At 31.1% G+C, this 25,439-nt stretch overlaps 1 protein-coding gene across 4 annotated transcripts in view; it reads right to left on the reverse strand.

Annotated features, from left to right (window-relative positions):
* Positions 1-25,073, reverse strand: part of LOC132736763 (disks large homolog 5-like) — a 67,659-nt gene extending 42,586 nt beyond the window's left edge. For 2 of the 4 annotated variants that reach the window (XM_060723976.1, XM_060723975.1), the window contains exons 1-2: positions 24,656-25,073; positions 4,712-4,777 (exon numbers count right to left, since the gene is read on the reverse strand). In XM_060723976.1, the coding sequence (XP_060579959.1) occupies positions 4,712-4,777; positions 24,656-24,944 (355 nt within the window). In that variant the 5' untranslated portion in view covers positions 24,945-25,073. Of the gene's footprint in view, positions 1-2,864; positions 2,985-4,711; positions 4,778-9,520; positions 9,647-24,655 lie in introns of those variants that run through there. The other 2 variants (XM_060723977.1, XM_060723978.1) reach the window with 2 other exon arrangements.
* Positions 25,074-25,439: the final 366 nt, after the last annotated feature.

Raw genomic sequence — 25,439 nt, forward strand, 5'->3', positions numbered from 1 at the left:
TTGAGCAGCGATTCCCTTGTATGTAGCCAAATCTCAATAAATATTTAAACCAGGATTTGTTTGAATGTTTAGCATCGACCTGTAGTGAGATTTCGTAAAATCTATGTTTTTCGAGTCCGTTTAGTGACATTTTCTTCATTCATATTGTATGTTTTGGACACACCAGAACCCACGACGGAAAGAATATCTCGATGAAGACTGCATAGAAATCCAAAACAACAAGAGGTAATATAGAGGAGAGTCAGGAGGATAGAATCACATTTCGATTTTCTTAAAAAAAGGATTGAATTTTATATAAATGTTTAAAAAGATGAAAACTTACCCTGCGATCGGCCTATTTTTCCAGTCACATCTGGTGTTATGCTTCACATCTGGTGCAGCGGAAATTCACATATCATTTTTACCGATGCTCATTTTTGAGATTCATATGGGGTTCCACCCCCGTGTTATATACTGCCTTCCAGTTATTAAACATAAATCCACTCAGAAAACCAACGGAATACCCATGAATTTTAGTATTCACAATAATTCTACCAGTACCGCAGTACTAACAAAGAAGAGGGTTTTAGACTACAAAATGCTGCAAATTATAACAGAATGGTTGCAAATTAAGAGAAAAAAAATAAACAAGCCAAATGTTTATTTTATTGTTTATATTTCTGCTAAAAATAAGCCAAAAGAATGAGAAAATAAAGAATTCAGCATAATATAAATGATCACTATGACAACAAGTGACACCATTAAGTTACTTGACCCATCTTATTAGTTTCAGATTTCTGAATTTTCCTCCAGGAGAGACACAAAAACATAAGTTTTCCCTGACATCTCAAATACAACAAATGTATAGCTAAATGTTTAGGGTGTAAGAATGTAACTTATTTTCCTCCAGTAGCTGTATCATATTATTTAACCTCATTTTTAATGTCTATAATGTTTTACTCCCATCAACCGTAAGATTGATAATGTGAAACAGAGAAATCTTTTATAGATCTTGAGAAGAAAAAGAAATATAAATCATTGTCAAACCTTGTATATAATTGTTGTTATTGTAAGTTGTAGCCTTGGGTGATACAAATGAACTACAATTTTGAGTAATTAGCAAAATTAAAACAATTTTTTACAAAGAACTACTTAAAATTCAGAAAGTTCTAAAACACAAAATAAATTAAAAACATACTCAAAACAAAAATGTTCAAGAATAAAAATTTGAAATTCTTCATTTTCATTACCTATATGTTCTGTTTAATAATTAACTTTTTCTTTTCTTTTTAAATTTCAAGGGAATATTATAATGAAATGCCATATCTTAATCTATAAAGCTTTTATAGTTTAAATTACTTGACATTTTGACATCAATGCCAATTGAAATATAAGAATGTAAAAATTAACATGTAACCTACAATATGCCATAATGTAAAATCTATACACAGAATAATTATAAAAATAATATGCAAAAATAACTTTAAAGTTTTATTATCTTTTCTGAACACCTGGCTTAGTGCTATGTTAGAGGAAACAAATTACCGTAAGTCTCATAAAATTTACTGTGACAATATTAATTAGCCCTGTCCTCTTAATGACAATATGCTGGTTTTATTAGGGTTTTCTTTTTTCATGTCTGGCATACATATGAATAACTGATTCCTGCTAACTTTTTTATAAACATTGTTGAATCAGTTGTTTTGTCTTCAAAATGTGAAGAAAAAAAATGCACTTTCACACTGAACACAATAATGTTTAGAAATGATTCCTATTATCAAAGGACTGATGATGAATTTCAAATTTGGCATAGTTAAAAAAGTGACATAAAATAAAAAATCATTAACAACTTCCTTAATTTCATTTCATAACAATACAACATTTTATAGTAATACCGGGTATGTCTCTAAGAGAAGTTATAATTTTTATTTTTCTTTAGTTATGACCTATATTTAAAACAATTACTATATTATAACTACGTACATGTTTACATCATTTTACTTTAACATCATCCTAAACATCTGACAAATGAGTAAGATCAAAAAAAAAAATTAAGTTAGTAAAAGTAGAATCCTATTTCAATGAAAGAAATTACCTATCATCCTGATAAAAATAAAAACAGAAACACTTCAGTTTTTATGACAAAGTTTTGAAAATATGGGAAGACTTCATAAAGAGATAGATATATTATTTCAAACAGATGAGTAAGTTTGGTGATCTGGTGATAGTATGAGGTGATAAAACACACATACATATCATAGTTACTTCACTTTTACACATCATTAATGTTTGCTCATTCAAACACTCAGTTTCTGTTGACACACTACTTTTTTTGTTCTTTAAGAATAAATCTATGACAATTTTTTTTTGTACCATTTTTTCATACCATTGAGGCATCTCATTTGATGTTTTTGTTACTTAAAGTTACCAAACTTCTAAACTCAAGGAAAAATTATAATCTTAATTTAATTTTCACAATAAACATGTTAATTAAGTAATGAAAAGAGCAATTGCGATTAAAACGCTATGAAGACTGACAAGAAACAAAAAGAAAGCAAATTAAAATTGAATTATGAAATATGTCTCTGATTAATTTAGCTTAATATATTCAATTTTTACATCCTATCAGTGCATAATATACAAAAGTTATTTTACTGCAATATTGAATTTAGCACACAGAAAAAAAAAAATTATTTAATCATGTTCTATACAGTTTCCTTAATACTGAAAAATCAACCACTTTGTAATTCTAGTTAACTTTTAACCTGAAACTAAGCTGTTCTTTTTCATACATTATAAAAACTGACTTACTTTACAACATTTTCTCATTAGATCATAATTGAATTACTCCTATTTCAATATTCTTTTTAAACAAATACACTAACCTTGTACATAAACAGATTTTCTGTTTAACAATAACAAATTTCTTCTCCCTCTATCCATTCTTCCATTTGAGAGCGAAAAAAATAAATCCCACAAGCTCTGTCTCCAACAAAAAAGTAGTCCCTATAGGCCTATATCAAAAACAACTTTCACTTATCCCGAAACCTCATCTTACATTGACAGTCAGAGTCTAGTGTTACAATCATCCATGTAACTAAATGTCTCTCTCACAAACTTAAGGTTTAGGCACATGATGTCATAATTGATTATGTATTGATAATTTCGTATCCAGATTTATTATATACATGTATTAACTTCAAAGAAATTTCATCAGCTGAAGGTTTCTTGGAAAACTTGCGAAAACTTTCTTCATGTAAATTTTTTATAAAGTAAAATGTGATAATACATAGACAACAGGAGAACATGTTCAGTATAGTGGTACAAGAATTTTCTGTCGTGAAAAAACAAAACAAACAAAAAACAAACAGATTCTTTATCTTACTTTCATGACTATGTTAAAGAATGGCATACTTCAGTTTCCAGAGACACTGAATTCAATGTCACTCAATATTCATTGAAAAAGGACTTAAAGCCTCACGTAAAAATGTTAAAAACTTCAGGTCAATCTTGTTTTCATTTTTTCCCCATGATTGAGGAAACGCCTCAACTGCATACCAGGTTTACAGGCAAATCAAGTTATTAGAGTAAATTTGCTTAAGCAATTTAAATGGCCGGTTACCGTACATATTTAGTTTGTATTTCACACACTGTTACAAAAGTTGGGAAAAGTTGTATAAAGAAACTGAAACTTGCATATTTTAGTTATTAACCTAACATTACCAGTTAGCCACAGTTTATTTGACTTCACATGGAAACTGAAAATTTTATGTACCAAAGTTTTAACTATTTTTATCCTATTGAATTTGTATTATTTCGAATTTGGAACATTTCAAATATCGCAAAATTGAAATGGTAAAATAAAGTGACAGCACAGGTGGCATAGCTCTAGCATTGTCACTACAACCATTCAAAGGTTATTGCACCAGATTTTATAGTTTTTACAGCAGATTTGTATCTATACAGGTATTCAGTTCCCTTAATAAAAGCTGCATTTTTATTTCAAAATGTCATAGGCAGGAACAGCATCCAGCTGACATTTTCAATTTCCCCTCGAAATGTCTCTCCAGTAGTTATAAAATTCCAGGGAAGTGATGTAAGCGCCTGCAATTTGCTTTACAATGTAGGAGGAAAATTAGACACAGATATTACCATACCGAGTGGCAGACATGTCATTTTAGAAGCAATTTTATGTCAAATATTAAAATATTTTTCACATATATTTTCACTGATATTAAAAGTAAAAATAAATTGCAAGGACATAACAATGATAATATTAAATGGTGTGCTTATTTATTTATACAGATTTGTATCATAAGCTTTATTGTCTAATAATTTATATGAAGAAACAACAACTTTTTTCTTCAAAATTTCTTGCTTGAGATCAGACAAGAGACTTTTTATGAGTACCTATAGTTCATGATTTCCATCCCATCAGAATGATGTTTTTTAAAGAATGTTGTCCATTAATTATTGTATAATAAACCATGCATTGCTCTTTCATTCCAGACAACTGCCAATCAAAATTATAATGCTACTGTTGTATATAATTATGACCACTAGAGAAATGAGATTTCAGAAATAACTCAATTCTTTCTAAACATGGCTATACATCTTTGAAACAAATACATTTTACCCTAGCAACTTTTAATATCTATCTATCTGAGATTAGGAAGTTGAGTCTTCCAAGCTCTCCATGTGTGTTTATTTTTCATTGTTGGTTTTTTCTTACCTGTACTGTTAGACCTTCTAAGAACATCATCTTCTGAATCAGACGCTACAGATACTGGTCTTGGTTCTGAAAATATAAAATGATTTTTCAATTAAAGACCACTTAATTGGTAGTTAGGAAATATGGTAAGATGGTCAAAAACCAAAACAATCAAAATAAAAAATAATTAAAATTTAACCTAATATGCAATGCAGGAAGGGCCACCTGAGGTCTTCCACCACTCGTAAAGCTGGAAAGTCACTTCATGACTTTTACAGTGTTGGTGTGACCAACCCAAACAAAGCTACACAAGTATACACAGATTGATAGTTACAGTACAGAGTCAAGATGGGAGGTATGACAATAGAAACATCTGAGATGACAATTTGTTAAGATTTTTGTAATTCTAGTCATGCATAATGCAGCATCTACTCCTCAAATAACATATCTCAACATCAAACTACTCTTCCATAGTGACATTGGTATAAAATTAGCCACAAGGTTTTATGCCTTTTAAATAATGTTAAATTATCATGCAATCATCACAGAGTGGTAAAGGGTGGATGAGAAATAATCTTGTTTGACTACAACATTATTAAAGTCAATGACTTTATCCTAAGTCAGAAGTGGGGGGAAATTTACCCTCGTCTTACATGATATTCAACATGAAAGAATGGACAAATTACAACACTCATTTTAATTAGATATATTTAACCTTGGCTTGGTGTACACAAGAACCTACTTCTGTTTAAAACATGGAAATCTAGGCACTAATCACTATAATATAGATCTGCCAAAATAAAGTCTGAAAACTTGGGCGGCTTTCATTTAGGTCTGTCAAACAAACTCAACAAATAGTACCAACTGTCAATGCAAACACTTGTGAGATTCTATCAAGGAATTGTGTCCGCCTACAATTCCGGAATATGAATATGTAGGTCGTCTCATTAGGCCATCTCAGATTAACGTTTCTTAGTCATCTACAAATCAAAACACTTGAATGCATTTACAAGTAGCTGAGACTTCATTTGATTTCATAAGTTGAAGTTCATGATGTAGAATATCTTAAGATAGAATATTTGATTTATCAATGAAAACTTTGTTTGATATAATTATCATGACTTTTTATAGCATATGTTCTAAAACTATGCTAACAAAAGTCCCTTGTATAACTATATCTCAGTAAGATCATGTAGATCTACACTGTCAAAATAAGCCTTCAAATTACATTCAAAATGTCAACAGATGACCTAGTTATCCGACTTGAGACAAGATCTCATCAAACTGGAAACTTAAGTGAGATATTTCTACTGACAGCCATTATCAAAAGTTTGGTAACTTAAAGATCTATGCAAACTTAACTTTAAAAGAGATACATAATCAACTGATTTATTAAATAAATCCGTAGTTTGACACTGACATACTTTCCTTCCCATCCCATTTAATGATCTGTCAACTTGACAATCTTATCAAGCATACGATCAACAACAACAACAACTCTTACCTGACAGTAATCAGCATTAAAATCAATATTTCCAAGAGATTTAAACAATAAAATTACACTTTAATCAACTCCTGCCCACAATGACACAGTATATATTCAGTATATCATGTCCAAAGCATTAAAAAACAATGCACTGTCGGATTTGTTAATCGTGTGACAGTTGTTCCGCTACATGAACATACAACTTGCCTGTGGACAGGGTCATGCCTGAGCAACTTGTACTGGATTTTTTTACAATTTCATCTCATATGACAACCCTATTTATAATATGTATAATGAAATGACAGACAGATAGCAAACTTTTTTTAACATACCAATCAAAACAACTTAATATCCATTTCATTGAAGTTTGTATTTTAAATTTCACAACATAGATAATACAGTATACAGCACAATTATACAGTTTGATTAGCAAATTGAATTCCTATGCATTTTGAACATCTCAAAGTTTTAAACTATACAATGAAATCTGTATCTTTACGTACCTGACTTTTAAAGTTATTCCTTCAGTGACAAATTTCCCTTTACTTGTCAATATTTAGACAGCGTTCGTCAAAAGTTCCCATATTTAATCAAAATTCAATATCACACTACAATGGTTAGTAGCAATGAATAATTTAGTTCTACCATACACAAATCCCAAATGAAAACAATGACTGAACTTATCAGCAAACTATCTTGTGACACCGAAAGTTAAACAAAAATTATATAAGCAGAAATTTATCGCTACTTTTGACCAATCCATTGACCGCCAGTTCTATGATTTCACTTTGAACAATTTACTTAAAATAAATTGTTGTAATGAATAATTTAAAACAACAGGAATGTTCCAAATGTATATGTTTGAAGAAAACATTTTGACATTAAAAAGGTCAATTAAGTATTAAATGAACAATACAAACTATAAAGTTATCAATTAACAAGGATAATAGAGATTTGTTTACTCTTTCCTTCCTAGAAAAAAAAACTTGCTAAGCATCTACGTAAGTGGACCTGTTAAAAAAAGTTACCATTTCAAAATTCAAGCACACAACAGAATTATTCAATTTTTAAGAGAGGAAAAAGAGATATTTTTGGTCTATTTTAATTCCTCCAATGTCTGACAATTTCCCAGAATTTTTTATTCATTTTCTGTTATAATCTTTTATTCTATGTGACAGCCACTGAGACAGTAAGTCTTCATTGTGGCACTTTTGAATTGTCACAAACAACATAACAACGTCAACAATTATGGCAGCAAATTGATTTATCATCAAATTGTTTACCTTATTAATAAAAATAAATTATATCCAGACTTTTTATAATGTCTGTTTATCCACTGATATTTAAATATCCCAAAGAGACTTGACTTAAAATTATCATATAACTTCTGGTCTTCTTAATAAAAAATATGTTTCTATCAGTATTTACTTGAAACTTACCATATGCATTACATTACTTCTTAAAACAAAAATCCACACAAAAATATAAATTGATTCCTTTAGAAAATTATCGAGAACTTAAAGAGTTTATTCCAAAATTAGATACCAATGTACATTCACATATATCAAGTCAGTTATAAGCTATTTTGCCTCGGGACTAAATATGTCATAACATATATTGCTCATATATATGATGTATCTATATTAACGATGTAATTAGTTGTTTATAAATATTTCACATTTCAAAAAGTTTACAGAAAATGTTCAGTTTCATAAATTTACCAATAACCTGTTAAATGATATTTGTATAACAATGTTATGGTCTTGCAGAGGTTGTAATTTTGAACTGTCCAAAGAGAGTTAAGACAGTAAGTCTTATCCGACTCTTTAACCTGATGCTATAAAAATATTAAAAAAATGGATTAACACTAGTCACTTGTATATCTTATAATCTGGACAAGATCGACCATTCATCATTTCCTGGGAAAATTTCAAAATATATATTCTGAATAGCAAACAGTGCAGACCATGATTAGACTGCATGACTATATGAGCTGGCTCAGTTCTTGGTCAGCACTGGTCATATGTATAGAATGTGTTGCTGCCAGCAGGCTAGCAGGATGATAACATTCAGCATCCAACATTATAATGCCTACAGTAAGACTGCATGGATGTGCAGACTGTCCTCAGGCTCCAGTCCAGGTGACATAATTCTGTAATAATCTATACTTAAGTTTTATTTAACATGATTACAATTTTTGATAAACCTTTCAAATATTTGATTACATAATAATTAGAATTTTTTAAATTGAAGCCAAAGGGCAAAAGTTTAAATCTGCAGTAATGATCAGCCTGTGAAAAAAACTAGATCAAACATGTACATGTAGTTATGTACCATTTTACAATAACCAAAGTAATTTAAATCATAACATATAAGTCACTAAACAAACTAACCCCTAGGCTTTAATGACTATTAGATGAACTGGTGGTGACACCAACAACAAGCAAAACACTTTTTGTTTACATTGTGACAGAGCATCTGTTTTGGGTTGGGTGTTTGGTTGATCGATGTAAGACATAAGTATCTGCCTGGCACCCAGAGAACTCTCAGATTACACTGTGCATTTAGGTCAGTTTACAGTTAGTCTGGCCTACTTTTGGCTACTGTTTCAAATCATTTTTATTAAACAGTTAACTAATTGTAACAAATTGAGATATTGTGCTATTTTATGCATGGGCAATACCCAAACAAAAAATATTTCAGAATCTAGCTTTGCCAGTGGTAGAGACAAACTTTTTCGACAGGTGTCCCTTGGGCATATTATTGCAAAATCAGGGACACCTCACTATTTGAAATGCTGATTTCCAGGAGTTCCTTATGAAATTTTGGTGTCCTCGGGACACTGGGATACTGTTAGTGTCGACCCCTGTTTGCACATGAAAGTATTTTAACAAAAGTTTCTGAAGTTCTAAATTTTGACATATGGATAACACTTGATAAATGACAGGAACTTTCAAAGACAACTATTCAGCAAATCTGCAATACAGTAATATAACTAAAAGCCTTAATAAAAACCTTAAAAATACAAAAAGATTAATAATAAATACTACTCTCTGTCACTACTTATGAGGAAATATCACATTTTGCCACAAATGTCAAGCAACTTTTACCACACAATCAGCATTATTAAAGCATAAATTGTTGTCAACAGTTAATAACTGACAAAATGGTATGTAATAAGAGTGTTAAAGTTGTAATCATGGACAAGTACAACAGCAACAGAAATAATCCATTTCTTACAGTGTAATGTTACAACTATGATTTACAGAATGTTCTACAACACAGAATACAAATTACATGAAATGAGTTGACGACCATTTTAAGCAGAAAAAGTTACAACAAACCTTCGGTAGAGTTATTACTCCCTCCATTATTAGAAGGAAACAGCCATCGAAGCAGCATCCTCACAAAACGACCTAGATTAACTAAAAAAAAAAACGAGCTCTATCGTTCTACCATCAAAAACTTCACAAACACAGGCTTATTTTACAGAAGCACTTCAGTGACCCAGATCTACCTACCACTTCTGCAAGCATCTGTGAAACTTGATTACCACCAGCAAACAGCAATTTGCTCATTTTCTCCAAGTTCTTAAGAATTAACATTAGCACTAACTTCCTTCATCTATAGCTTAACTAGAATTAAGATATTTATATGAACATAAATAAATAAAAAAGAAAAATAACAAATTTTGATTGAAATTTCTTAGAACTATACTAACAGTTCTTGCAATTTGAGTTTTATGCTTTACTAAAAAAGATTTTCTGCAACTTTTTTTAAAACCATTACAATATAAATCTTAAAACAAAAGAGTAAAATTGCTGTCACAAGAGTATTTAAGGGGCTGCTCTACTGAAATTAATTAAATCACATGCCCTTTGGTACCATGTTACTTAATATTTCTGTATATTTGTAATAATTAGAAGGGCTTGTTTCCACTACAATAACTAATATTTTCCTGGTATTGACAGCTCCATCTCAACGTAAAAGTACTCATATGATCATATCAATCAAAGTGACTAAGTCAATGCTCAAAGACAATAATGGTGACGTGGCCAAGTGGTTAAGGCTTCAGACTAGTAATTTAAGGAATGCTGGCCTCGTGGGTTCAAACCCTGTCTGGGGCAAGCCGTTGTTTCCATGAGCAAGAAACTTTATGTTGGTTCCTGGGAAGAATTGTTTCAGTAAGCTTATAGCTTTCTATTCAAACTAAAATTAAATTAGTATATACTAAAGACAACATGCAGGTCAATCACCATGTTTGTATGCAGAGCTATTGATGCAAATTAGACCACGCCATTGGACAAGGATACGGAATATGCACCCACAAGGAATATTATATAATTTTATTTGTATAAATATCTCCCAGACCTAAGATTGAATAATTTTGATTGACTGATATGACAGCAAAGTCATAAATTCTAGCTGTGTTCTGTTTACAAGTTTAAAAAAAATTAAAACTACTAACAAAAGTCGATCAGATGCTCACATATTGATCTCCACTCATTAGACAGGAACAAACAAAAAGATCACAATATTATCAAAAATAAGCATTCAGATTTTATTCTGATGCAACTTATAAAAGCACAAAAGACAGCAAACAACACACATAAACTTTATGCTTCTGACATATTACAAAAATTTATGCCAGGAAAAACAGTTGTATAAAAACTACAAAACAAGTAAGTTGCAAGTTCACTTGATCTTTATTATCAACCTGGGGAGTTTTATAATGATACCATTAATATTGTTGAAGCCAACATAGAGAAAGCTCCATTATCAGTTTATAGGGTGGAGTGGATTGTTTTCCTCTCCAAAACACAAACATCTGCCTATGTTTTATCATTAAGAATAGGCTAAACATTATTATTAATCAGGTATATTCTTTCTAGTTCCCACATTATGGCTTGTAATTAAATTACCTCACCATTTTCCAATAAACCAATACCAGTAACTCCAGACATGATTATCTCAGTCTAAGGCAAAGAGATTTCTCTCCCCTTAATTAGCTTCATTACCAGATAAAGAGATTATACAGATTTCTGAATGTATTATCACAAGCAGGGAAATCCATCAAACTGTTACCAGATAATCCACTTTTAACCACATTCACATCACATTGAACAGCTTTATGTCTGTAGTTTTACTTTTATTACCAACTTTGTTCTACTGTTTCATCAAAAGTATAATTATGAAGACATTTTTACAGTAATCGTTACAATCAGTTATGAGATAAATCATCCAGAATTGCACTAAGGTATAGGGCATCAGAATTTAACACATTTATGATTTTTGGTTGAAGGGATGTTAAAAGTTCTAATTAAAACTTTAATATCAATGTACTGCAAAATCATTATAATTTGTAGGGCACTGATTTCAGCGCTTTTCATAGATAGGTCAATGCGATGGCTCAGCGCAATACTGGTCTAAGTGACATTTTTACCAAAAATCACTTTTTTACATATTTTGATCATGTAAGGTCAAATACACATTCTGTGAAAATTTTAGGGTATTTTATGCTTTTTTTGCCTTTTTTATTTACATTTAAAATAAAAGTCTATCTCAGGTAGTTCAATTTTGTTAGTGCAATATAGGTCTAACTTGAGTTTGTCTCTTATTGCCATGTCAAATATATCAATTTTCCTCAAAAATCATTGAGTTAGACCTTAAATGTTTCAAATAAAAATAATAAAATACATGTAATATGCATATCCCATTGAAATGTGTTATAAAGAATGTGAGAATTCATGAAAAAACTAGAAATTATTTGCCTTCATCAGTGCTTTGTATCATTCGCAAAATATTATCCAATTGCATATCATGTACAAGTAACTGTAAACGAAAAATCTTGAAAAAAATTAATAATAATTTAGTGTCACAATTAAACATTTATTTTGTCTTTGAAGTCATTACATCATACTCGTACTGTATTATTTGATATTTAACATAAAGTGCAGTTGAAACTATCATTTTTGTACAATTTAGTATTTTGTGTTCTGCTTAAGATGAATTGAGGCGGTAGACTGTACATTGTTTCACTGCCAAATCAAACTTAGCCTGTAACACAATGAACAATTTCAGGTTTGAGGGCGTTCTTGGGTTTTTATTTTTAAATTATGTATCTACTTCTGTATCACTCTCTCTAATCAAGTAAAGTTATTTAAGAAACAATATATCCCAAACTGTGATTTTATTGCTCATTAACATCACTGTTTGGAGTTCGGATGCGAGGAATTATATCATGAGGGCGCAGCCCAAGTGATATAATGATGCACATCCGAACGACAAACAGTAATGTTATCAAGCAATAAAATCACCAATTTGGTTATATTATTTCGATTCTAACAAATAAATGCTGCCGTACCTGATATTTAGCTATATTGCGCCTGATTTGTTTCCGTTCTTATTATCAGCGCGTCACATTTTTAGTGGTTACGTCACGTGTATTATGATTACGTTACACGTCTAAATATAGAACGTCAAACAGTGATTTTATAGCATAACAACACACACTTTCGGTTCTTCTATGTTCAATAGGGAAAAATGCGGGTCGTGTTAGAAATATAAATTTTACACTATCAACTCAAACAATACAATAACAACATAGTGTCAATATGTGCAAATCACACTCTTCACAATACTTATATTATTGATACAATATCTTTCTGTCTGATGTGATATGTGCAGAAAAAATCAAAATATGCACAATTATACATTATAATGACCTTTTCAGTTCTTGTATTCTGATAATTTTTTACATCACACAGCTCCATTGAATTTTCGAGAGTGCAATTGTCAAAAACTCTCTGACTTATGTGGCAGAAACAGCTGTAAGTTGATAAAAATGTTTCATTTTAGATCTAAAAGCCATTAATTTTACCTATCAAATTTAATGAAATTAAAAATGTAATGACTATCAACTGCTTTTGGTATAGTATCAGTGTCAATGAGAAAATTCAAACATTTATCCATTCTAATTGTTTAGTGCTAATCTAAGGTGTGCACATGGTGCTTTTCAGGTGTGCGCCTTTTCATATCTGAATGAGTAAGTGGTTGCAAGTTAGTGTTTAAAGCACATCTAACTTTACTAAAATGATTCTGAATTATATCATGTGCTAACAATAATTTGTTCTATGAATCCCTGATAGTGGGTTGTACAGCCTTACTTTTTTCTCTAAAATATGTTTGACAACCTCTTGTTATTTGGTCAAAATTTAGAGGTAAAATGACTTTGATATACAGTTGACTCTCGGTAACTCGAAATCCATGGGACTGGGTATTTTACTTCGAGAGAAACGGAATTCGAGTTAAGTGGATCTGCGCCATTACGTTGACATTCGTACATGTTTATCTAATATTTGGAGTGAATTGATCATCGGACGAATACGAAAGTAGCAACTATCGTGAACCAGAAGTACATATTAATGTATGCAATATGACGGAACATTAATTATACAAATGTCAGTTACGTTGATAACACACAACAATACCTAGACTGTTATTTAACTAACACCCGAGTCAACTTTCTTAAAACCAATTAAGTCCTGAAACCGATTAAAGCCACTTTTACGACGTGTTAATAATACATGATGACCAACAATTAAAATTACTATGAAACGTTTGAATCACGAGTGGCAACATTTCATCTTGATGTCGCCGACCTTTGATCCGTCGGCTGTTTTCACACTTCGACTAATTGAGATGACAATATGTTGGACTTTAACTGACAGGACCAAATTTTCTTTTCGACTAAACAGGAGTCTCGGTTAGTCAAAATTTGACCTAAGCGGAGTTAAAATACAAAGATAAGGAAGGAAATTTGACGGGACTTCGACTAACATGGAATTTTGAGTAAAGCGATTTTGACTTATTGAGAGTCAACTGTATAAAATGAAAGTTTTCAGCAAAACATGTCATAAAATTTGAACATTACACTTTCAAAATATACCCTAAACAGTTGAGAAAGTACATACAAAAGTTGTAATAAAAGCATGGTCTAACAGCGGTTTTCATTTTTGAAAATATTTGATATTTATAAATGATTATATCATCAGAAAAGAGGACCACATACATTAAATTCATTAAGATTTAGTGCATAAAAGTAATATCGGAATCATAGCATTTAAGCACCAATGGCGGTAATGGTGTGCATTGAGAAAATAAAATGTGTCTTCTTTGTACAAATGTGAGTTATACAAAATGTACATTCCCTGTTTGATATCATAATATATACCTGGATCGTCAGTCATCATTGTTCATAACTACTGTTCATAACACTATATGAATCAAAACTGTTTGCATTTTGTTTAGAATTCAAATTTATTGCACAGATAATCTGCAAAAGATCTTAAGTAAATCTGAATCTCAAACAAATTGAAAAAGGAGAAAGAAGTGTACTTTCATCTAAAGTCAGCTCGCATGATATATTAATAAAAAAATATTAAAGGATTTAGTCTTTGTAAAGTTCTTTTACAGACTTGCAAAATATTTTAAACAATGTTTAAATTAACAAAACAATGTTGTTCAAAATTTAAAATTTCATTATATCAGAATATTTAACATAAAACAGGTCTAACTCAAATATTTGTACCACTTTTACCAAATTGCAAGAGGGAATTTGAGTCTAACTCAAGTTAGTCTTGTGTTGCGCTCAGAATTACAGCGCAATAAAGGTCTAACTCTAAAATACACAATTTGTAACATTTTAATAAAAAATTATATACATGGCATTATTTCTTATTATAATTAATGTTAACATAGCAAAAAAATATTTTCTAATATAAGTATTTTTGAATAAAATCAGTTTTTTGTCTCTCCTGAACATTTTCAAAAATAGCAGTTAGACCAGTATTGCGCTGAGCCATCGAATGCATAAATTTATGAGTATCATTGACCCTATAGAAGCTGTTAAACTATTGCATTACACTATTCGATTAAACTTTTTTTTCAAAAGCAGACCATCCAGGAATAAAACAAACCAATGAAAATGTCCTTTTTGACAAAACCAAGAAATTTCTTGACCATGAAATTAAGTGAATTTATAGTATACAAATTTTCAAAGTACTTCTCCATGGTATGAAATACATGTAGATAAAAAAATAAAGCACTGGGAGAAGTTCCCCTACAGAGTTTGAAAGAGTCTTTGATAACAACCAAAGTTCTATTAAATAAATTGAACAACTTTCTTGTTAATCAGAAAGCATTTTAAGTAGACCAAACTGAATGGAATACAAGATACCACACTTGGAAAAATCTAAAAACATTCTATAAAAAAAAAATGTTCACCAAAATTACAGCTTGTTTACATCATTGGAATATGCCAATATTTTTCTCAACAACTGGGTTAAAAAAAAAAATTTATTTATTTTTTATTTTATTTATTCACTTATTTTTCTATTTTTTTCAGGAGTTAATTTGAAGTAAATGTCCCCTGTTAGAAAAATTGAAAAAATTAGCTACCACATGCAAGAGGCTGACCTCCACTACTTCTTTTTTTTTACAGAAAAACATCATCATGGCCTTTAAACAAACAGAAATCACTCTTAGAAATTCTATGTACAGCAAATCATGTATTCCTGTCTTTCATTTATACAATATGTAATAAATATGGCATTAAATGATTTAATATATACTATGATTCATGCAATCTGGTGACACATGCAATTTCAACTCATTGTTATGATTCATATACTAACTTTAATTTACCTAATGATTATGTTACAGTACACAGTCCTTAATTTATGTGACTTTTTAAACAATCAGGACATCATGGTTTCTCAGGATGAGAAAACTGATTTTAAGAAAAACACGAGGGAAAAAACACATGAAAATCATTAAAATTGTTAAAATACATAATATTACTTATTATCAAAAAGTTATTCAACATGATTTTAAAATATTTATTTCATTTCTAAATCAGCTGTGAGAAAACATGTCATGAAGTTTGAACACTGAATATACATGTATGTATGGAGAAAAAAATCTAGATGCTCTTCAATGCATTATTCCCGGCACTGTCAGCTACCTGACTAGAACTGTTGGCTAGCTGAATGAATTTCTCCTCAGTGGGAACAACTGAATCTACAGTATTGTTCCAATGCAACCAGTGCAGACATAGATCAGCCAGCAGTCAGGCCCACTGATCATGGCTTGCACTGTTCACTTTTCAGTCAGCAAATTCCCTGGCAAAAATGATGAATTGAAAGAAAGGCAAGTAAGTGTAGTAACTTAGAAAGGGTTAACATCCTTTATTCTCACAACAATTAAGTGACTCGAAGTCACATTATTAACACAAAGTTGAATTTTGACAAATTTATACAAAACATATAATTCTGTGCATGTAGCTATTTTTTTTAATGACATACTTTTCTAATAGATGTCATGGAAACCAGCAATATTCTACAAAATAACATGTTTTTATTAATTAAGTAAGTTATTATTTCTGTACCAAAATTCTTCAGAATATAAATAATAATGGCCTAATTAGTTCTATGTTAACAAATAAGAAGTCAATGATCAGATTTGTATAAGGAAAAGGTTGTGGCTGTAGGGATCGGTGGGAGTGCATATTCTTTAATTGTTTTGCACATATCCAAATTATTGTGAGATAAATAATTTAATTGTGGTCTATAAAAGAACAATAAAAATTTGTCTTATCTGCACTAGTGTCATTATTACTTCCTCAAAATTATAACTCCCTTTGTGCAAATAGCAAAATACAACTATTCTATAATTCCTAAACAAATGAGGTCAAACATCAAAAAAAATAACCTGACAAAAAACAATTATAATCTATTTTTAATTGGAATACGAAGTTCTGAAACAGTTTCAAAACAGACTTAATTACATGTACGCAAGACGAACAGATATTAAACATGCTCTATTTTTTGCTATCATTGTAATTAAACATTTGGTACAACCAGGTGATTTGAATGACTACACCTGTATGACCCAGACTACAGTACAATACATGCTCACACTGTGTGGTCGATTTTTACTGCAAAACAAAGTCATTATCAAAATGTGAATTCAAGTAAATCTTTCCAGTTTTTTTTTTGTCAAGGGCAAAATTATAAAATCTTTTAGAATACAAGCACATCAATGTAATTTCTAGTGCATGAGAAAGAGAGAGAAAAAGAAAATTTTCATGTGCAATTACTTTTTAAGACTTCAATTAATTCAGATCTGATCTATTTAAAAACACACTTTGCACTGGATATGTGTTTATTTTGAATGAGAAAAGCTCAATTCTCAAAACAAAAAGTAAATCTAAAGGTTTCTTTGAGTACTGATTTAAGTTCTGTATAATCTAGCATAAAGCTGCGATATATATCCTGCATATTCTATTACAATCTCTTTAAAACATAATTTTCAATAGTTCTTTGTTTTTCTTTGATTGTTATTACATTTCTTAAACGTTAGTTAAATCAGTATTTCAAACTGGTCTTTTTATCAGAATGTCAGATTCAATTTTACTGATATGCTAGAATAATGTTTCCCTGTATTACATGTAAATATAGAATACACTAATCAATTATCCACTTGCCCCTACACTATGATGGGTACAAACTTCAAATGAACCCTATTGTATAAGGAGCTTATAACCTGAGCAAGATTGCAGAAGATTTGGTGCTTCCCCTCAGATGCTAGCCCAGGCAATGAGAGATAACTATATAGAGTCTTCCTTAACAAGTAAAAGCTAGAAATGGACCTATAATGAAAAATTCTACCATTTCAGCAAGGTCAAACAATGCAGATCACATATAAATGCCTGTCACTAAAAAATATGGGAATATCTTTTAAGCTCAAAACACCATAAAATAATACGTTTTACTTAACAGTAATGGTGACTGGTCCATTATTCTGATAGGGATACTGCATGTTTTCTAACAGTACACTACAGAGAATGAATCATCCGTCATTATTACAATTAAAGAAAAACGATTTGTCATAAAAAACACCCTGATTAAACTGCTGACTAAACAAAAAGATCATTAAAGTTCCTTTTGTCAAGACTTCCCTTTTCCTTCAGAAATAATCCAATACTTGCATTATTAAGGCCCAGATCTGGAGAATAGCAGATCTCATTAATGAGTGAGTCACTTAATGTGATGTGAGAGATTAAACACAATCAAAGGCCAGACATCTCAGCTTCATTTAATAATTCAACATCCCCTGGTAGCTATAATTAATATGACCAGTTCTTCATCAAACTTTACAACAGTGAACTTGGAATGGCAATTTTCCAGCTTTACTGGTGGAGGAAGACCTCAGGTGCTCTTCCATGCATTATTTCTGATACAAACAGGCACCTGAGTAGAACCATGGCACTTACATTCCGTAAGCTTAGCTGGATAGCTTCCTCACATGAAAGAATCCAAGGTCCCTGTCTGGATTCAAAGGCACAGTGGTGAGGGACAAATGGTTTGAAATCAACCACCATAACCATTCTACCACAGACAACAATGAACTAAAATTTAATGTTTGCTTCATAAAAAAAATACACAAATAGAATATAGTGCTGCTTTAAGATGTATTTCGGTTCAATACCAGTGCCTATACCGATGGACATTAACATGTATTACCTGACAAATGTTCAGTAGTGAGTACTGTCTAAAACAAGAAACAACCAACTTCTTCACATTAATTTTATCCGTTGTAAACAACAGTGTAGGACAAATGGTGTTGGACATAGTCCTTAACCAAATTGTTGTTGAAAAAAATGTGCAAAATGTGGACCAAAACTCACAGACTACAGTCTTTTAAATACTCTTCCAACTGAGTAAATAGTTGCTAGGATTGGCAACTGGTATAAGGTATAGGTCTCAAGATAAGTCAACAAAATATAAGAACGCAAAAAATACACATATAGCCAACAACACTCCACGCCCACCATTCAAGGAAAGGTAAACAAAGATGGGCAATGAAAGTCTCTTGACAAAACTAATGTTTTCTCTTTGGCAGGACAGATGATGAAACAGTCTTTTTCTCCTTCCAATAAATCTGTCAGCTGCTTCTTAATTAGGTTTCATATAGAGATGATGGGTAACCATAATTAAGTATAATCAACAGCTTCATATCAATTTAGCTTCTATTTATTCAGCTTAAAATGTTTACAGATAAAAGCCTCTGTGCATCAACTTTAACAATCATTTACATTCAATAATATATTGAACTTATAAAATCCATTTCCTACCTAAATGATCAAACAAAAACAAACAAACTAGAATGTGGTATCTGTTTCAGCAATAAAAACTGACATGTCAATGGATATATATATAAATATACTCGGTATGGTTTATCTTCAATCAATCAAGAGACCACAGCTTGAACAAATTTCACTGTTCACTGCACACCAGGCTAGCATGCAAGAGGGGGTCCTCTGACTCAGCACTGAAAAAGTGCTATGCAGTGATTACCACAAAAAACCTACAAACATAATAATAGCTATTTCATGTTTTTCAAGGTTTTATCGTAAACTCTTATCACTTTTTTTCCTTAAAACTTCATGTCCCTTGCATGATGTATTAAACATATCACTACAATCTGTATATCTTAATGGTTGCAAGCTAAAAAATACAACCATGGAAAACTAATGACATAAGGGTTACTCAAAGCTAATTTTCTAAATTTATTTCTTTTCAAATGAAAGTGTTTTAAAGCCGTTCTTCAGATAAGAACTAAAAATACTGTTTGTACAGGCTGTATTCATAAATGTAAAACAAATGTGTTTACAAAATAAAGAGCAAACACTATAATTAGTGTGTAACTATGATAAAATCTCAGTAGACAAACAAAGAACAGAAGAAGAAAGACACACACTTTGCTTTGTTCAAACATTATTTTGTAATTGTGAAGACTGTAAAATCACAATATTCAAATCATTATAGGTTTATCAGACCATTCTTTTTTTTTTTCAACAAAATCTAAGAAGCAAACATAAGATATCTTTTTTTCTTGATACCGATGAAACATTAAGAATTCTATCTGCAAACTGAATGTAAGCCAAAGAATAAATTATGTATCTTCAAACAAGATGACCAAGCACTATGTTCCAATGAACACAATGCCCAAAATGGTGACCTTGACCATTAGGACTGAGACCTCGAAGTGGGCATGACATATAGAGCTCATCAAGGTACAAGAAGCTGTGAAGTTTGGTGGCTAAAAGCTAATTGGAAGGACTTCCTAATCCATATTTATATGGTCAAGGTTAAAGATTTGTGACAGACTGAGACAGACAGACCAAACCCATATGCTCTCCCAATTGATCGATCTAGGGACATACAATTACCCAATGCAAGCACCATTACCAAAAGTCAACATCCCCTCCACAATTTGAACCTACAACAGCCTTAAGGTCTCTTTACCTTATATGCTCTGACAAAGGTCAGCACACCAATCATTGCAACAAGATGAACAGCAGCTATGCTAATAAATTCAAAGTCTTTGGAATGCTGATATTACAACTGAAATCTTGTCAAGAGTTACTGTTTGTTCATTTCTCTACCACTAAATGGGCTCCACTTAGGTTTACTGACATGATGGGACTAGGAATATTTTTACAAAAAACTGTCTGCCAAGGTCTTGTTAAATAACTTGTGTGCTGATGTTCCAATCATTCTCTCACCGTGTTTATCCAGAATTATTTTCATAATTCCAAAATGACCCAAAAATAATGTGGACTAAGAATTAAACAAACAATCAATTTCAAATTTCACTCTGTGCATATTTCATTATTTTTCTTTACAGATTTTTCAATTTTAACTGCTTCACTTGATCTATGTAAAACTTTCAAATTTTATGATTTTAGAATTGTTGACCTCAGTGAAGATCCTAAAATAAGAAAAAGAGATAAAATCAAAGTTCAGTACTACTTGAAAACATATATGCACCCTACCCATAAAAGGTTCAGGACTACCCGGTACTAAAGCCTCCCAAATTATACAGGCTACTTGGAATTAGTCTTAACTCATTTGTATCATCATTTTAATGTGAGTTTAATCAATATTAATTTTATCAATTTTTTACTTCAAATTTGTATATTCTCTAAGGCAGACTTCTAAATATGTTTATGTATCATGTAGATATATAAAAGTCCCTTAAGGACTGACATAGAGATATTTTTTCAGCTTTTGTTCTATCTTAAAGCATTGTTGGTGACCTATCAATTGATGTTTGCATTGCTCTCTAAACACAGACAATAAGGAAGAGGAATATCTGGCATAAATCACTAATTTCTGTGGACAAAATGTAATGAGCAGGACCTTCAACCAATAACTATCTTAAATATTCCAGCAGACGAGTCTCAATACCTAAAAGAAGGAAAAAGTTAACTTACATGTAACTTAATATGTACATGTATATTTGTTTCTGACAAATAGCTTTATCCTGGTTAAAAGAAAAATTTTCTGATCTAATCCCCAGGTACATACAAACTTTTACTGTTACAGCTTCACAGTGCACTAAGGTTCACAAAATGGAATTAATAATGTCAACACCTTTACTTTTTATTTCTACTTTTAAAAATATTTTTTACAATACCTATCCGACACTTGTTCTGTTTGTCCAAAATGTAACAATATTTCTATTTGTGAATCATATTGTATCTCATTAATACTGACTTATCTATAAATTCACTTTTCTCAGTACAAGAATGCACATGTTTGAAAAGAAATAAGTAAAAAAAAACTAAGTGTCAAACATTGGGTTCCAAATTGTAAAAAAAAAATTCATCAATTCTAAGCAGCAGACCCTGACTTCAGCGGTTGTAGACAGGCCCAATTATGAGACACATAATTTTTTTTTATCAAAGGATTAACTTAAGTGATAATTTATTAATGACACATTGTAGTTGTCAGATAATGTTTACAGGAGTTATATTCCCTAATTGATGTAGACACTGTAATGCTCTGCCAGTGAATGTCTAACGCTATGAATAACACTGGCATCAGGCATTGGTGATTTTAAAATTTCAATTGGCAAACCTTATAAATGTTTATTCTACAAAAAGTTTCCGCTGACTGACCTCTCTTTGCCCATATAAAAGGAAAGTTTTCTTCTTTTTTTCCTCAATTTTAATCACTTATTTGGCCATATAACAATTTCTATGAATTACAATATCTGGGGTCTGGCGAGTTCCAAACAAAATTTGTAAAGCAATACTCATTGGCTGAAGGGACTTTACATGTACTTGCTATAAAATAAGCAAACTGTTTCAACAGTTATGAGTTATGAAATTCAACATAAAACAATGAAAATATTAGCTGTAATATTTTTGGTTATAACGTGTCATATTAGCATTTACCTGACGGCACTGGCACATTTTTCTCATTTTTATGCATCTTCAGCATTAATCACTGCTAGAGCTAATACTATTATAAATAAACCCTTATTCTGCAGGTTATGCAAATCTCATTACAAATTACAGTTTAAGTATAAATTAAATTTAAAGACTTATGTAAAATAATATGTTTTTCTATCCAATCTTAAAGGTTTTTAAAAAACACATACAAAATTCCACAATAGTGTAACAATTTATGAAAGGGCCAATTTGCATGAAATTTTTAACCATTGACTGTTTGAGAGTAAAAAAGGGGAGTAAAAGAGTAAAAAAGTTTGCATCTTTTAGAATAGTTTAACATGTGCTTTTTGACATTCTTTCATAAATTCTGACCTATCTTAAGATCATTTCTATATGTTTTATTTGCTGACAAAAGAAATCCTCGGCTCAAATAGTCATGCTCAAATAGTATTAGTAAACTCTTGTGATAAACACCTGTAAAAAATATCACCAGAATGAGCTCTTACACACCACCAGAATGAGTGCTCCCACATCACCGGAGCGTGGGCTTCCTCACAATTAAGGCACTTTTAACAAACATGAAGTGAATGGTTTTCCTTATAGAGTAAATAAAAGAATAATATCACAATATAAATTACTAGTAAAATACTACTGATACTGCTTTAATAAAGACAAACTGCTGGAATAATAACAAGATAGATCCTACTTCAGTTGTGATTAACAACTACTATTAAACAGCAGTAGTGCCTGATAGCAAAAAATCTAATAAATATAGATTAGTTATTTACAGTGAAAACTGCTTAGTTAGTTAGTCTAACTGACTTGCTTGTAAATTTTAATCTTAATTTTTATGACTGACACCACATTTCTTCCATTAAATAATTTTATTTCTATTTTTAATTCTATTTCTCTCATTTTAAAATAAGATATCATTTAATGGGAACTGCTTTGATTCCAGGACAGTTTAAACGTATACATGTTCATGTGTATATACAGACCTGTTCTCTTTAGCCTGATTTTGAGGTTGCAACAACATAAAGACTTTTTTTTATCAATTTTTTTACATCTTTAACCTTTATTTTCACTTTAAATCTAGTGTAACTTATTGTAATACAAATTAAATTTCAAGAGACATTGTCAGGGCTTTGGCTTGCCCAGCTAGACTACATGTGTCTACTTAAAAGGAAATCAAATAAAAAACAATAAAAAAGTATTGAGATTTCTGTTCCCAGCAGTGAAATTTTGAGTGTCATATCAAATTGGGCACTGCCATTTGTAATGTATCTATGGAACAATCACCAATTTTCAGGTAAATAGTGAAAACAAAATCAGTGCATGAAATTCCGAATGGCACCTTTAAATGAGCAAAATCCATCTACAAAACAAGATTTTTGCTCCCAGCAAAAAATATCTTAAAATCTAGCTCTGGACTTTAAATTTTTTTTAGTCCAGAAGTAATGTCTGTTATTTTATGAGCACGTATAGTAAAGTGAACACTGGACAACAGACTTCCCAAAAGTTTAAAAAAAGTGTCAGACATTCAGTCCTACAAACCATGAAAATCTGTTGGACAGAAACGAAATCTGTCAGACTGAATAAAATTAATCAAAATCAAAGGAAAACTTGTGTTTGTATTTCTAAGACACTTTTCGGTTTTAATATTTTCACCGTAAAAATCCGCACAGTCTGTACAGCGAATTTTCATCTCCTCCTTCATACACCTACGATTCACGGTCCTGCTTCCATTTTTCATTAAATTTTGTCTCAGATCTATTCTTTTCATCCTTTAAGTGCTGTTCAGCACGCTCCTCTGACACTGATTTTCATTTTTTTACCAGGTTTGGCACCTTTTGCGACACCATTTTGTAAACATGCCACTTGGATAAAGCCGGGCAGTCAGACCGATCAGGAATAAAAAATCATCGAACCTAATCAAAATTTATTGGACATGTCCGTCGGACCGACGTTTTTTGGGAAGTCTGGACAATGGGTGTGATTCCTGGGGTGGCAATAGAAGGCGGCCCCTATAGCCCTGCTTTTTACTTATGTATTTCTAAACTAGAACAAAATATCACATAGATTGATTGCCTGTATTGATATCATATGTAAACTGATCAAAATATTCTAGTTTAATAATTTTTCAAGAAGCATTTTCTGGAACAATCTTAAGCCCTACCTGATCCTATCCTCTGGCTATTTCCAAGAAACATAACTGTCAATAAATGCGGATATGTCTGTTCAAGCGCATAACACAAACTCTTAAATGCAAAATTATCTTTTGTTGTTAGAATGTCTAAAATTTTATCAATCTTGTCTTTATTTGATGTTTGTTTATTGATTTCATCTACGTCTATCTGCGTCAAAGTTTCAGCTCGTTCTAAAATCAGTAACAAACCGTCAGCGTCCACTACGGCGGAGAACTTTGACCTGTGCGCTTCCAACAATTCTTTAAATTTGTCCTCCATTTTCCTGATTTAAGTTATCATTACAAACTAGATGTCAAATACTTAATTTTCCAAGAAAACATAATTCTGTTCTGAGCGCTCTGTTGTTATCTTTGCTATTTGCGGCCATGTTGGATTGCAAATCAATAGACGAGTTCGACTTCAACTAAATATTAATCTGGCTTTAAAAATCGTCATTTTAGTCTGAAAAATAGGAAAAGCAATGTATTTATATTTTCATCAAATATAAAACCAATAGTTTTTCCAAAGTGTTTGCTTTGTAACCTTAGAACTATATTTTATATATCAAAATCGAGATTTAAGTCTATGGTTTGATAGCCGAATCGAAAACATTCTAAGGGAACTAACTTGCGCAGATAAAAAATTATAAAGCGTACATAATTACCTTTCTTCTTTGCACAAGAAACACGTGCAAGGGAAATCTACTTTATTTCAATAAAACGGCGTGGAAAATATACAAGACAGCTAAGATGTAGTGGCCTATTTTACTGTAAA

The sequence above is a fragment of the Ruditapes philippinarum genome, unplaced genomic scaffold, assembly GCF_026571515.1.
Source record: "Ruditapes philippinarum isolate M1 unplaced genomic scaffold, ASM2657151v2 ctg1457_1_1_1_1, whole genome shotgun sequence".
NCBI lineage: Eukaryota > Metazoa > Mollusca > Bivalvia > Venerida > Veneridae > Ruditapes > Ruditapes philippinarum.